This window comes from Nicotiana tabacum, chromosome 11 (assembly GCF_000715075.1).
Source record: "Nicotiana tabacum cultivar K326 chromosome 11, ASM71507v2, whole genome shotgun sequence".
NCBI lineage: Eukaryota > Viridiplantae > Streptophyta > Magnoliopsida > Solanales > Solanaceae > Nicotiana > Nicotiana tabacum.
The window spans coordinates 91,541,873-91,559,036 of NC_134090.1; the positions used below are offsets into that span (position 1 = coordinate 91,541,873).

The 17,164-nt window shown below is 34.4% G+C and overlaps 1 protein-coding gene across 1 annotated transcript; it reads right to left on the reverse strand.

The window, feature by feature from the left end:
• Positions 1-2,773: 2,773 nt before the first annotated feature.
• Positions 2,774-13,870, reverse strand: LOC107786699 (uncharacterized). Its single transcript, XM_075225288.1, has 8 exons — positions 13,011-13,870; positions 10,084-10,160; positions 9,785-9,953; positions 8,820-8,908; positions 8,560-8,724; positions 8,307-8,384; positions 7,222-7,325; positions 2,774-3,552 (listed from the first exon to the last, which is right to left on the reverse strand). Exons 1-8 carry the CDS (start codon positions 13,492-13,494, stop codon positions 3,447-3,449), a joined length of 1,272 nt encoding a protein of 423 aa, XP_075081389.1. The 5' UTR covers positions 13,495-13,870; the 3' UTR covers positions 2,774-3,446.
• Between the last annotated feature and the right edge of the window lie 3,294 nt (positions 13,871-17,164).

Sequence of the window (17,164 nt, forward strand, 5' to 3'; positions counted from 1 at the left end):
CTTGGGATGTAAACTCATCAGCATTATCAAGACGAATTGTCTTAATTGCATAATCTGGAAATTGTGCTCTTAGCTTTATTATTTGAGCCAACAATCTCACAAATGCCATATTGCGAGTTGATAGTAAGAACACATGTGACCATCTTGTAGATGCATATACCAAAACTATATAATATTTGAATGGTCCACATGGAGGGTGAGTGGGCTCACATATATCACCCTGTATACGTTCCAGAAATGCAGGGGATTCCATCCTAACTTTAATAATTGATGGTCTAATAATTAGTTTTCCTTGAGAACATGCAACACAAGAGAATTCCTTAAATTGAAGAATCTTCTGATTCTTCATTGCATGTCCATGTGAATTCTCAATTATTTTATGCATCATATTAGAACCAGGATGGCCCAACCGGTCATGCCAAATAATAAAATTATCTTGATTAGTAAACTTCTCGTTTACTACTTCAAACCTCTTAATACTTGTGTAGTATAAGCCGGAGGAAAGAGCAGGTAACATTTCAAGCACATATTTCTTACCGGACATTATTGTAGTAATAAAAAGATATTCAATCTTTTCATCATTTGTAGTCTCAATCTGATAGCCATTTTGGCGAATATCTTTGAAACTTAGTAAGTCTCTTTGAGATTTACTACAATATAGTGCTTCATCAATAGCCAAATTTGTTCCTCCTGGTAGTAATAAATTGGCTCTTCCAGAACCTTCAATTAATCTTGTACTACCGAATATTATATTAACATTCGCTTCTTTCATTACCAAATAAGAGAAATATCTCTTATCTTTTAAAATAGTGTGTTATAGCACTATCCAGAAGACATATATCATCTTTATTAATCTTGTGTCCAATTGAAGACTGGGGAATTTTCATATTCTTCATAAAAGAAGACAAATAATACATCATAAGAAATATGAAAGACAAGCAGAAAAACATTAAGAAATACATTAGGAATGTAGAAACTAGCAACATGTGATGCATTAGGAAAATACACTCAAGAAAAATAAACTAGTTGCAAACATAAAAATAACAACTTGTATAGCTTCATTCCCCAGTAAGATGATTAGTTCTTCGGTCAATATCCTCAAAGAAGTCTCCAACTTCTAAATGAGTAATATTTGTTAGGCCTTCAAAATCATCATCTTTATATGCAAGATGTGCCTTAGAATCATATTTGTTTGAGGGACCTGCTTCATCATCATTATTTTGAAAGGTCAAGTGTGCCTCCACATTATTTTCTTTTTTCCTGAGGGAGACTTGATAAAGTTTGACAAAATGTTCTGGCGTACGACAAATGCGTGCCCAATGACCTCTCATACCACATCGGTGACACATACTAGTTTTACCTTTTGAATGATTAATTTGAGAACCCTTATTGTTCTCCAATTTATTTCCACCATAATGACGATAATTGTTTCGCCCCCTACCACGTCCACGTTTACGACCATGTCCACGACCACGGTAATTATTTTGTTTTCTTTCAAACTTATTATATGCTGCTACAGCATTCACTTCCGGAAATGGAGCTGACCCAGTGGGACGGGCTTCATGATTTTTCATTAATAGAATATTATTCTGCTCTGCCACAAGTAGGCATGTGAATAACTCAGAATATTTCTTAAAACCTTTTTCACGGTATTGTTGTTGTAGCACCACATTTGAAGCGTGAAAAGTAGAAACTGTTTTTTCCAATAAGTCCTCATCTATGATAGTGTCTCCACATAATTTTAATAGAGAACTTACTTTAAAGATAGCAGAATTATACTCACTTACGGTTTTAAAGTCTTGCAACCTTAAATGTATCCACTCGTACCGAGCTTTCGGTAATACTGTAAGTTTTAGGTGGTCATACCGATCCTTCAAATTAATCCATAATTCAAGTGGATCTTTTACGGTTAAATATTCAATTTTTAACCCTTCATGTAGATGATGACGAAGGAAAATCATGGCCTTCGCTTTATCCTGATTTGATGCTTCATTTCCTTGTATAATAGTATGTTCAAGACCTTTAGCGTCAAGGTGAATTTCAGCATCAAGGACCCATGATAAATAGTTCCTCCCGGTGATGTCATGTGCCACAAGTTCAAGTTTTGATAAATTTGGTATAGTGAAAACTATCATAAAAGATGAATAAGTTAGAGAAATAATTATAATAATAAACAATTAATGAAAACAAAACGATTAAGGTAAAAGAAATGAAAATAAAGCTATATCATGTTAACAATCTACTATTTCATTTTATTCTTGCCATAAAGTAGAAATTACATACTTGTTTCATTTCACTTTATATTATTGATATATATGTGTTAATAGAATTGAACGTGACTAACATTATTTATATGTTCCAATAAATATAAAGTAATTAAACTATAAAATTATTGTTTGTCAATTCATTTCTCACAGTTCTTCAAAATGCCTTAAAGATATATTTTGACCCAGGGAGTCCATGAATATTATAAGTATGACATTAGTGCATAGCTAGTTTGATGACTTTGAGGTCCTCTAAGAGTTGAGCACGGAAGGAAATAGTTATTTTATCACTGCAATGTACTTAAACTATTTAAGATGCCCAAGCGCACAAGTAATCTGCAAACAATGAGCATATGATATGTACCGCCATAAATAAAATGATTATAATGATACATACCTTAATAAAATATGGCTCAACTTAGCGGGAGTTAAGAATAAAATTAGAGCTTCGTGCTGATAACGTGTTATAAAATAAAAGCAATGCAGTAAAATATAAATAAGAAAAGATAGAAAGAAGAGAGAAGTGTTTTCTTCTTTCACTTTGGTGTATCTTTCCATTGCAATTACATGGCGTTTTATAGGCATAAAAAATAAAGATGATGGACATAAAGTAGAAAATTTAATCTTTAAGTTATTCACAACATGAGCATCCAATGTACAAACTATTCATAACATATCTCTCTGGGAAGGATCAGCCAGAGCCCAGAGGTCTGGAAATTGATCACAGGGCTGCCTCGTGATAGCCAATAAAGACGCGAGTCTCACCGGCCCCATCACCATCATTTGTATTTCATTAGTGCTGTATGATACATGGAATATACTAGGATATTAATTTTTCTCAAGTTGAAATAATGATGAGGAACTGTACTGGCCTGAAAAAGGAAACAAAATTTTAATGCTTGTGGTTAAATTTTATGAATTACATAACATTACATGAATATTTTCTCTATACAAAAATGAAGCACAATATGTACTGATATTGGATCAGGACATCCTCTCATCCCCACCAAATCCTCAGAGAAGCTGCATCAAGAGCAGAGCCCATTCTTACGCAACATCCTTGTGGAAACCTTAACAGGGCAACACCCCCAGAATCAGGTAATTTCATAACTCAGGAACAGGCCAAGTCGAGGATAATGCCACTACCACGGAAAGATATTCACTCTGGTGTAACATCTATATTTAGAATAACTGGAAGAAAAGGCCAGTCGATCCATCTCCAAAAGATTTTAGATCAGCAGGTCTGACCAAGGCTCTGCACAAAGGGCAAGTTCTTTCCCTATCAAACCTGAAACATGGTGTTTAGAGGACACTAACTGTTAGCACAAGCATAGACATAACACTTTTTTAGCATTCAGAATATGCCCATGATAATAGGCAAGAGTCGAGCAATAAGGCAGAGAAGCAAATTGATTTAAAGATCAATTTTTTCTCAAGAGGAAAGCGAGAACATAATAATGATTGAGCAGTTCCTACTTCAAAAGTAACACACGTGAACACAGCGCTCTCTCCTTTTCCTCCGTTGGTTCTCATTTTCAGCATTAAGGTCTGCTTTGATAGACCAGATTAGCCACTGGAAACATCTTTAGACTAAAATTGAAAATGACAGCAGTCTCAATCACAATTTTCTTTTTCTTCGGAGGGCAAGACGAATTCATTTGTGATACATGATATGCTTCCACCGAATTAGGGACTTGCGACTATTTTCAATTAGATAAAAACTCACTCTGAGAGCAAACTACAGTTACTTTGGCTAATGGTCATGACAACTAGTCCAGAGAGTTACAAAGGCCTCTCAAATACAAATGCAACAATCTCAATTTCAGCAAGTTCTTTCCGGACATTGCCCAATTAGTAGCACTTATGGCATCCATTAAATATTCCAGTAGGCGTTCCCTTGTTCTAATAGCTACCTACGGGCTATGGCCTTCACCAGCAATACATGGCAGGATCAACACAAATGCTGATGATAGTTTGGTGCATTTCAAATATTTTATTAGAAGCAAAATGCTATAAAGCACTTAGTAATTAATCTTGCGGGACCAATGAGAAAAAAGCACACATGAATCACAGCATTATGTCTGAAATGTCTGACCACCTCATTAAAAAGTCCAAACTATAAGTGCGGGTCAGACTCTTTTTTGCTGGGCCAAGCACGTGATAATTTTTTTAAATAATGGATGGCGGTGAGATGTAAGCCCAGAAACCTTAGTATGTTACCAATCTCTATATTATGGTAAGAATCTTTTTGATAAGGCTAGATTATGGTGAGAATCTAAGGAATCTGCAGATATGATATACCAATTTCTTTTTTAAATGATATGAATATCTAATATTATACCTTAGATTAGGTAAATATTATTCTGTATAGCAATAATATTTTAATTATAAAAATAATCAAGTATCAGATAAAGACCTCGGTCGCTGTAGGAAGGCACCTGAGAGGAGGGCAGCCAATCACGGGAGAGATGAGCAGTTGACCATCCAAGAGAGAAACAGTGCCTAAACGGACATAGGAGAGAGGAGCAATGCCAGAACATTCACCGCAGAAATTAGCGGTGCATGATCAGTCATTGTAAAGATGTGTGGCTCTGGTTGCCGGAGAGAGGAACAGTGCCAAGGTTAACGCAGGAGAGAGGAATCCAGTCGGTTGCTGGAGAGAAGAATGGCTCCTACATGATCACGGAAGAGAAGCCGTGCCTAAATGATCATTTGAGAAAGGACGGGCGCCAGAACAGTCCCGACAAGAGTGGCATCTCCTTGTCGAAGAGAGGAGCAATAACTGCACGATCATCTCAGAGAGGAGCAACAACTGAATGGTCATTTTAGAGAGTAGAGAGGCGGGTGTTGGAGAGGGGAGCGACATCAAACAATGGAAGCTAGGAGAATATGTGTATAGATTTACAAATGTGTAGATTCATCCAACTTGAATAAGAAAATACTAAAATATTCTATAGGATAACATGTATTTAATAAACTAGTCTTAGGGTAATGAGTATATAATCTTGGAAAATTCCGTCTACATAATTTCTCATATTTTGTTTCTTTCTTAATTATTTTTCTTTATTTGCTTATTACACTTAGCTACGTTATTAATCTAATTTTTCTAAGAAATTATACCTCATAATCTTAAAAAGAATAAATCATCCACAAACTTGACTTATAGTTAGTGATGTCATTAAAGTTGAATTTTTTTATTGGATGAGGTTATATGCAAATTTAACTATGTTAAAATAATAGATATGGTTCAACTGTCAAATCCTTCTGCACGTGTTTTTACATCTATTAATAAAAAGTGTATAAAATTTAGAATAAGAATGAATTATGTGTAAATAACAATTGACATCAAGATAAAATATAATATTTTATATAACTAAGAGTAAGGAAAAGGGGTACCGCACCAGAAACTATTTACATTTGGTAACCGAAAAAGTATATAAAATTTGTATAATTTTTGTATATAACATACAGAATACTATATATATATATACAAAAATATATATATTTTGATTATTATTTTGAGAGCGGCTATACAATATCATTTTCCTTAAAAAAAAATTTATATTATTTTTATTAAGATACTAAAATTATACACCATTAAGATATTAGTTCATTGAAAATTTAGAAAATCAATTGAAATATCCAACATATAAAATATTAATGGCAGTTATCATTATATCTAACATGGAATGTATATTTTTGTTGATATATTTACTTTTCATAATTGTATATTTACTACTAATAAATGTATTCTAATATAATTTAAATGATTAATTATATTTAAGCAAAAAAGAAAAAGTAGACAAACCTTACGTGTACTTTGTGCATATAGAGAAGTTTACCATAAATTGATATAATGCCATTATTCTTTTATTAATTGAAAAGATCATAAAATTTAGGAAATGTTAAGGACTTCTTACCTAATTCAAATAAGTTTTGATTTAGTAAAACAAATTGGCTTGATTTTAAGGTCATAAATATTAGGAAAGCAATTTAAATTACAATTTTATCCAATATAAAATTGACTTTTAAAGGGTAAAAAAGGCGAACGACATTTCGCTAAGGGCCTTCGTGCTTTTAATATAGAATAGATAATATATTTACTTCTCTTGTTGGGCATAGAGTATGATTATTTACTACCTTGTACGTAACTTAAGATTCCTATGCAAGAAGCCCCTCTTATAAATTGCTTGTTAACCAAATTCAACAAGAGTTTCCGCATCGATTTTCACATGGTACAAGAGCCTCTACAATCTTGGTAAAGATATAAGTGACTTCCGCTTACCGGCCGGAATGCCTTACACCACATGCCCTGCTAATGTTTTTTCTTCTTTCTTTCCTCTTTGGGTGAATGATGGTGCTTCTCTCTCAAACAATCAGCGTCATCTTCTCCCTGGAACTAGAAAAAACTTCTCTCTGGCGATCAACGTCTTTCCTCTCTACGCACAACCGGTGCCACTCCATTTTCTACCCTCCATGACCCTGCTCTAAACCTTAATGTTTTCTTTTATTGTTCTGCCAATTCAAGCTATGCTAATAGTTCCTTGGAGATTTACAACACCAAACCTCTATATGTTGTCCATGAAGCACTTTATTTCACCGTGCAGTTTCCAACGAATTTTGCGACAAAAGAATTCCAACACTGCTTAATTTTTTGGTGATTGTGCACTATTCCAGTGAGATTTTGGTGGCAATCCTTTGGTGATTGTGCACTATCCCAGCAACATTTTGGCGGTCTTCAAAATTAGCGATTTCAAATTGGTTTGCCAATTTGAGGGAGCGTGTTGAACGTTACTCGAATGCGTCTAGATCAACATATGTCTAGATTCATCGAACTTGAATAAGAAAAATGTTAATAGGAATTCTATAGGATACTTTAGGATATTCTGTATTTAATTACCTTGTTAGGAATAGAGAATGACTACCTACCAATTATAACTGAAAAGGAAATACTAACCATTCTGAGACACAGTCTTCACAAAAGATGTGTTTGCAACGCAACAAAATTGGTGCATTCATCTTCTCCTGGCAAATAGCACATAGATCACCAGCTGCAGTTACCTGGTTGAACCATAAAAGGTAAAATTACATGAGAGAATTGCAAATTAAAGATATAAGGAAAAGGAAAGATATCTAATTAGGTAATTCTCTTCCTTGCCAAAATGAGCGATAATATGCTTACTGCTCGTTCCATATAAGTAATTCTAAGCACAGAAATCTTTACAGCTTCTCTAAGAAAGTAGTAACTATCTAACTGATAGAAAAAGGGCGGACGAATCTAAGGACACGCCATAAAAGAGTGGATCTTTATGTCATTTATAGCTTCAGACCTAGTGTCACTTTAATCTTTTGCATTTGCTATTTATGTCTCACAGATCTGTCCTGTTAGTATATTAAACTGGGGATTGCTTTAGATTGCTTCTAGTTGAAATTGTCACAAAACACCCCAACTTCAGCTTCACAACTTTTACATTTGGTAGTCCCGAGCACACTTTCCGCTATTTGACCTAGACACCAAGAAAAGGCAAAAGTTTTACGAATGTAAATTGTCCTTAGATAACTGAGATTAAAGTCTATAAATGAGGATTCAGAATTTTGGCATTTACGACATGTCCGTATGCATAAACCACTGCATCAATGGTCATTTAGAAGTTGAACCAACATTACCTACTTGGAAAAAGAAGAGTGCGTAGCTTAGAGATAGGTAAAGAAACGAAGAGTGCAAACAACATAGAGGTTGTACGACACACTTTCAATGTTGGTAACACAACTCAATAGCTTACAAAAAAGATATGGTCAGTCTATACAGGAATAAAGTTGCTATAAGGAAGCAACATGAAATTTATCTTCAGACCAAAGAAAAGTGACGAAAAAATAATATCAGGATGCTACCCTCTCATTATCCACGAAAAGCACAATAATTTTTCCTCCCACCTTACACAAGTATATTTTTCAATTTTAGTGCATCGATTTGTCATACATATAACTGCTTCTAACTGTAAAATAGAGAAGAAACATTGCAAGCCAATGATAAAATGATACCTGGTCAGGTGTGGCATGTGACCCATAATGGATTTCCTTAATCGACAATGCCTTCAAAGCAGTAAGGAATGACTGAACCTGCGGACCAGAAACTAAGTGTAACGGAGAGGGAAACCATGCCAAATTTGTATAAAAATTGTGGGATGCCCCCCCCCCCTTTTGCCGGGGAGAGGGGGGAGAGTTGGGGAGGACGGTGGCTTTTCCAGTTAATTCTGGTAACCACCAACAGAAATTAGCTCCACAAAGACCTTACCTTCTCAACAATTGATGTAAGCTTAAACGTCAAGTACAATCCTGTTGTCAATGATGAAAAAAGGCTTCCATATTCTTTGTTGAGAAAGAACCTATACCAGACAGGAGCCGGTAATAATGCACGATATAGAAGCAGGGTATACTCCACCAAAGTCAGCATTTGGCCCTAAGAGACCAGTCAAGTTCAGTGTTCTTTGCAAAAAACATAGAGGAACCAACAAATCGCCAGATAAAACGTAAAACATTGGCTTCATAGTATACCTGTCTGCGGAAATTGTGGCCCCTTCCATTCTTGTAATACATAAGCAGTGCCAATTTCAACGCCATTGCTGCCTGTCGCACCATTGTATCTGGATATAACAACATTTAGGAGAAGGTGAGGACTGATGCTCTTTCCTATGAGATGCCTAGAGTTAAGAGCCTTCATAGCTCCCCAAAAAGAAGAAGATAGATTTATGTAGTAAAACATTGAAAGGGCAGCCCAGTGCACTAAGCTCCCACTATGGCGGGGTGGAAGAGCCGGACCACATTGGAAATGTGGAACAATATAGAGTGGAACAATCACTTTCTACATGGCAAAAATGAACTATTAAAGCATAAAGGGCACCTGATAAAAGGTCATCAAGGAGGAAATTAAGCCGCTAGGCAATTTTTTCTGATATGATTTCATGAATAGCTCCCTGGTATGATTTCATGAATAATTCCCTTGTATGATTTCATGTATAATATTTCTTCCTTCTCCTTTTCACACTCCTTCATCTTCTAAGGGGTCTGGAGCTAAGCAGAGAGTTCTCCTTTCTTTTATTTATTGGCAAAAAGGAGAAAGATCCCTAGTGATGAAAGCAGAGGGGTCTTTCTTTTTCTTGTTTATTTATTTTTCTTTTTTTTTTTTTTTGGGGGGGGGGGGGGGGGGGGGGCTGTGAAGGAAGTAGGTTTTCTATTATATGATTGCAGCGGAATTATCCTATCTCCCAAACCCTGAAGTAGGAAAAATATGCAATGGCATGTGAATTTAATTTGAGGGAAACTAGAATAATGATCAGAAACAGAAGAAATTTCCGATCTTAAGTCAACACTTCATAAAAGCACTCTGATTTAATTTTTCAGGGCAATTATTCATGTTACAACAAAAAAAAATTGGCAAATTATTAGAAGGTGACCAGATGTGTATAGCATAATACAAATGTATGCAGAACAAAGAGTAGAAGCGTATCAAAAAATCATACCATTTACCAGGATGATGAAAATAGCATGCCAAAAAGGTGGAATAACTTTCGGGGGAACCATAAGTAATGGATAGAAAAGATCATCTTTGTGATACCACCAATAGATTCCAATAACATGAAGCATATACACCAGAAAATAACCAAGAAGGACAGTGATCTTTCTCTCCCCCTGCAAATATCAGCACTTCAGTATGACCATATTCTGAGTCCATTTTAATCTTTGTATCGAGCTTCAAAGAGGATAAGTGTTGCACAGCAAGTAAAACTAAATACAACTAAAAGATGGAGCACAATTGCACCTTTAGAGCTGTCTGCTTTCGAAGAATGTCATTTGACTTGAACATGAAGGCAGTGATCCAAATTGTGACGAAGAAACCTGCAAAACATGAATTAGAGAATGAAATAAAGGACTCATGCAGCTGAAAAGAAATTTATCATGTATATGTGAATAATCAAACTTTTAGCAATGAAATTGGAACGAGAATTGCCAATATTGATAAGCGTCCATATATGAAAAAACCAATTGAAACTTGAAAGCCAGCTTGAGTTATGCAGCACTCGTCAAACTTTATCGGGCACCAAATTCATACTGTCAGCAACTTTACTTCAGTAACATGCATCATGATGCACTAGTCTCCATGACGAAGGTGAAAATTGGCACCATCATTTTTTCATCCCCATCTATAAACCTAGGATTAGTCAATAATCCACTTCTATCATTTACTGCTTTCCATTGCTGAAACTTCATTTAGGATTAATTGAAAGTTTCATTTGTTACAATATACATTACTCTCGGGAACTTCCGAATATTCCAGAAAATGTTGCCAGAAGGCAAAAATAGATAATGCCGTCAAACGTCTCTAGGGGAATGTTCATCAAAATATAACCTTATATCAGGAAAAAGAAAACAGGCCAATCACATCTTAGAAAATAACATGATAAGTTAAAAAGGCAAAGAGCTATGCGAATATCACTGTTTATCATGTTCAAAGGCATTTTCCTACATATTTTTAGAGTTCTATCTTCACGTTTCTTTTCATTAGCCTCAGTGACTCTAAGAAGTGAGCACACAACAGATTCGTAATGAGTAGGAGTGGTCATAGTCTCATAGAACAAAAATGTATTACTCTCATCATCAAAAAGCTCCCCCCCTTCAGCAGTTACATCAAACATCACATAACATTCCGGTAACAGTTATCAATCAATAGAAGCACCAAAGAGAAAAATGATAGAGCCCATATCCAGATTGATTCCTAGGTAATAGAATGGCGGATTGCCAGCTTTTAGATTTCACCAACACCACAACACGACATGAGGATACCAACTGCAGCTGACAAGTGAAGCTAGTGAGTTAAGCCTCAAGCCTTCAGGGGTCATTTGGTAGGAGAACAAGTTATCCCGGGATTATAATGATGGGATTATAATACAGGGAGTAAATAATGACCAGATTATTTAGTGAATATATATTTATTGGTAGATGTATGGTTCATTGACCTAAAAATGGGATATATTGGTTATAAAATAAGCATGTGTTTGGTGTATACTAGATAAGTTGGGATAAATTTTTATTTTCAATTTTAACCTTGGAATGTTTAAAAGACTTTGGGGAAGAGCCTTAGAGAAGTATATCTTTGCTGTTTTAGTGTTTATCCCGGGATTAACTAATCCCAGGATTATTATCCCACCCTCAATGTGAGATAGAATAAATACATTGTGGGATTAATTAATCCCGGGATTACCAATCTCGAATACAAAAATTCAACCAAACGCGGGTGTTTGCAATAAATTTGTGCAGAAAAATAAAACTGCAATCACAAACAACTATAAATAAAAAAGGATTTTATTGATAAACATTGCGGGTTACAACTCTGTTTATCCTTGATTCTTCCCTCCGATTTGTTATCCGTAATTCGAGGGTCATAACGGCGTATTTCTCGAACGTAGAGAGATATGCATCTCCTTGATGTATTTGATGATCAAGAAGCATGTAGCAGCAATCCATTTGGATCTTGAATGTTGCTAGAAGTTTGAGCAAGAAATATTTAACATGTCTTTGATCTCTTAATGAATATTCCAAGAGTTTTATGGAATTTCGGGGATTGTATATTTGATCCCTTAGTGCATATTCCGGTAATTTATGGAAGACATATATAGCCTTATTTATAGGCATGAATAAGGGTTTGGGTGGAGTAGCCACCAAGTAACCCTAATAGACTCCTAATATTTCAAAAGTCATCTTGAATTTATGATTTATCTTGATCTGTTAAAATTTCAATGTCTACAGTGGGATAAAATAATCTCGCATCTAATCCCGGGATTATTTTCCCTTATTCCACATACCAAATGACCCCTCATAGACAACCTAGGGACTCGGCCTTGAGCAAATTGCAGATGCCAGCATAGCCAGATAGTGCAGAGTCTTAAAACACATATTAATCTAAAAGAACATACAATACATTACCATTTCTTTTAGCAGAGTGTAGAGGTATATATTACCATATGACAGCATATCACACAAAGCACATGTATCACTAAAAATATATAAAATGAATACAGTATCTATAGAGTTTCCATTTATTATATTTTTTAAGTAACCGATTAATCCTCCCTGAGATTTCGTCCATTATAGTTAAATGCCAATATTTCTTTTGTATGCTTTGTTAGGACGATGAGGTCATTTCCACATGACTTGCCTTCTCTTTTGCATTGTACAAAGACCTTGCTTGCACTCATTTGGAAGATGGCGTTCTTCTTTGAGTCCAGTTTTCATTTGAACTTTTGTTTCACTGTTCACACTCTTCTTCAGTTTAAGTTTGGTTCAGTAACATTTGCTACACATTAACAACATGCTTAGGTTACTACTGATAATCACATTCTCTCTCACAACCGTTGAGTAATCAGAACCAGTCGGTGTAGTCTCAACTTCAAACCTTTAACCACCACAAAGTAGCAAAAATATTGTGCAACTCCACACATGATGGAACAACATCAACAACTAAGCCCCAGTCACAATTAAATTGGGGTCAGCTATATGAATCCTCATTGACCATGTTACTTCATATAAACTCATTTTAAGCCAATAATATACAAAATAGAATAATAATATAAACAAAAGTAAGACAAATTATTTAAAGTTTTATAATCTAGTGACACAGAAATCTTACGGAGTATTATAAAAGCATAGGACGTAAAGTAGAATTGCAAACATGACTACAAAAGAGTATACCTTGCAAGTGTTGGCGGATGAAAACAACTACGAGGAGCAAAGAAAAAGGAAGAATCTGCTCAATCAACCTTGCAGCCTGCTGTATATCATACCTTTGGTATGAGGAAGAAGAATCCCTATTACCCCCACTCCCCGTAGAACTAGAACCCCTCTCCTCCATCACATCAACACCAACACCCTCACTCCTAACCCCATCATTTTCAATTATCCTAATTGAAACTTCGCCGGTACTACTAGGATTACTGTCACCACTACTAGATATTGATTCAGAGTTATCAGGAATACGGCTATTATCAGGAATGAGCAAATCCGCTTCAGGGTTGTCGGGTCGGACCCGGAGCAAACCGGAGTATTCAAGGAAAGTAGAAAGCGGGTACCTCAAGACTCGAAGTGGAGTGAGATTAAATCCGAAGGTGCTTGAATTAGAAGTAGGTGGAGATGATGAATTAGAATTCGGATTTGTGCCAACACTTGAAGTCTCCATCAATACGAGACTTTGAATAAAAGGAAAAATAGTAAACAAGGCAATATATAGGGTTCTTGTTGCTATAAAATTTTGGAGTATTGCTTGGAGAATGCAAATTTTTAGTAGCTGAAAGAGAAAAGGAGGAGGAGGAAGATGAAGAGAAGTCAGATGAGGGAGAAAGCTCAGTCATAAACTTAAGGCTAAAGAAGAAAGAAATATTAGAGAAAAAATAAATTTATGGCAAAAGGAGGAAGGAAGAGTAAATTTAGTTTTCCCTTTAGACTTGAGTAGTAATAATAATAATACACTATCTTTCTTGTTTGTGCTAGATAAATTGATCATATACCACGCATAAAAAGTTATTAGATAGTAAACATATTTGGTTTTTGATCCTAGACCAATTGTGACGGGAGGACTTATTATATATTATTGGTCTGATGCATACAAGTGTTGCTGTATGCAATTTAGTAAATCTTAGACCAACATATGAAGCTTTGTTCTCATAAGCAATAGTTTAGTCATTAATAGGAGGTATTCAATGCTAAACTAGTTTGGATATAAACCAGCATCATCAAGATGAATTATCTTGATTTCATAATCTGAAAATTATGCTCTTAATTGATAAAATCATTTTCAAATGCCAAACTGCAGATTGACAATAAACATATATGTAACCAGCTCATATATGCATCTATAAGTGGTTCACATGATAGGTGAATGAGCCCATATTCACCTTTTATATATTTCAGATTAGGGTCTTAGTCCTAACTTTAGCTGGTATAATCAATTTATTATGAGAACAAGCAACACAAGAGAATTCTTGAAGAATCTTCTAGTTCTTCAGTATATGCTTATCTGAATTCTCAAATAACTCATTTAAAAATGGCAAATGAAAACTTCAAGTTTATCATGGCATGTGTTATCTCTTAGTAAACTTCTGGTTTACTATGGCATAAACTTTTGCATTAGTAAATTTTTGATTCACTGTGACTGCTTTTGCATTAGTAAACGTTTGGTTTACTCTGATACATGATATAGTACAAAATTGAAGAATAAGGCGAGTAACTTCTCACATACATATTATTTTACCCCCTATGATTGTGGAAACATGAAGATTTTCAATCTTCCAATCATTTGTAGTCTCAATACGATAGTTATTTGTATTAGTAAACTTCAAGTTTACTACAACATGTGTTTTGACCATAATCATATAATATGAATGACATATTTATATATAAACTCTTCAAAAGCCTTCATTCATTATTCACAATCTAATATTTATCGAACACTACCGGTGTCATATGTCTTCTAGACAAACAGATAGCTCTTCGGAAGCTTTTGATATATTTGTGCTATCAAATATTACTCAGACATTTCTAGTATCATGAGAGAAAATCATAATAAAATGAACATTATAAAGACAATTCTAAATTTATAAATGTAAGAAATTGAGAATTTTAGTATTTTTACCACCAACTTTGTGACAAATGTCTCCTTCAGGGAGAAACGCCATTAACATCTGAATATTTTATATCAAAACGGCAACCACATAGTCATTACATCCTTTAGGGAAAGATACATGAGTTGTTATTTCCTTTGGGGAACTTGATAACTAACCATAACATATTAATGTGGTTGTAGTACAAAGCATTCTACAAGAATGCTTTTGTCTTAGAATGATATTTAATAAAATTATTCAAGATATTTTACGTACAACGGGTACGTGCGACAATGATCTTTATGTCACAAAAACAAGATTTATATCATTTGTTATTCTACCTCTTCAGGAGGTGAGTTGTGGTATTTCTTCATTCACTCCAGAGAATGAAAATGTGCTTCAAAAATAACTTTGAATAACTTGTTATTTTATTTAAGCACAGAAAGACAAAGTTTCATAATATTTTCCTTCTTCAGGAGAAAATTTCAGTTGTATTACTTCTTCAGGAGTAAATTTTAAAATATGAAAAAATGAGTATATATTCTCTCAATCATATTACCTCTTCTGGAGGTGAATTGTAATTTATTTACATCAAAAGCGCGTTCATATTTATGAGCTTTATTAATATTGTCACATTCACTTCGGGGAATGGATTAATAATTATCAAAAGTTCTCATCCTTCAGGGAACGGAATTATCTGAACGTGCATTAATCGCACCAAATCGTGTGATGCTTCAACCTCTTTTAAGATAATGTTACTTTAGGAGCAAATCGAGGCATGCAAGTAATATAGAGAAATTTTCTCTAGCTTATCTTCAGTTGTAACCATAGAAAGCCTAAATTATCACTTCTGGTGGTTAACAAAATTTAGTTACAATGAGATATACGAAACATAACCACTTCTGGTGGTTGTATATTTCTTGTAAACTCTACTAGAGTTTAAGTGAATCTAACAATATTATCCACTTCATAATCCTTTATTATTATGATAATTAGGATGAAGAAAATAAATATCAAAATAGGTACTGTATACATAGCATATAACCAAGCAAGCGATGATAAAGATATTAAACCAAATATAAGCAAAAGACTCAAGTTACTTTATACAAATTTGGCCAATCCAGACGTAAGTGATAGCCACATCTCTAACGCCAAGAAGATAAGCTCACCACCTCAAGGATATAATCTGCCTTATGATGCTCGGAATGAACAAGATCTAACCATGGATGTAAGAGTGTCGGAGATGAACACTGAAATAAAAATTAAATTTGAAGTAAGTGCTCAAAATGACAAAGTCTCGTGCTGATAACGTGTTATAAAATAAAGATTGTAAAGTAAAGACAAGTATAGAGAGAAACTGATATATTATTCAACTTCAAATTCATGTACATAATGAACTAAAATCTCTTCTATTTATAGAAAAAAGGAAGCTGTTGTGTAAGCTGCTACGCAAGCTGCTGTGTAAGCTGCTACGCAAGCTGCTATGTAAGCTGCTACTACAAGCTGTTGTGTAAGCTGCTATTATACCAGATATGAATAATCTTCTACTGCGAGCAATGTTTATCCATAACGGAGTACTGAATGGATAAGCTCATTATACCCAATATGGATAATCTTCTACCAGAGTAATGTTTATCCATAATCGGGTATTGGAGTGATAAACTTCTTTAGGAAGCTTATTTCCAATAGAGTACTGAATAGATAAACATATTTACGGCGGAGTCCCATATGGATAAGCTTCTTCAGGAAGCTTATTTACAACGGAGTACTGAATGAACATCCATAATATAATATATATTTATAACACTCTCCCTTGGATGTTCATTAAAAAATAATGTGCCTCATTAAAACCTTACTAGGAAAAACCCCGTGGGAAAAAATCCTAGTAAAGGAAAAATAGTACACATATTTGAGAACCTATTAGTAAAATAATTTTTTGACTATTATACTTTTATTTAATACTCTTCATTTCTAAGAATTTTATGTCATATTGTCCAAAAAAAATCTTTCAAGAACATTTAACACTAAGGGCAAAATAGAAAAAACGTAATTAATATATGTTGATTTTTTAAAATGACAACTATATTGGATCGGAAGGAGTATTAGGATAGAAAGGTTCTCTCTACAAGGGATTCAAGTCTTAGAAATTTAAAAAAAAAAATGAATGAAAAATGTTTCTCTCTTTAACGAATCTTATATAGATCCGATCGAATCTCAATACGTCAGATCGTTTTTCCAAAGAAAGTATCA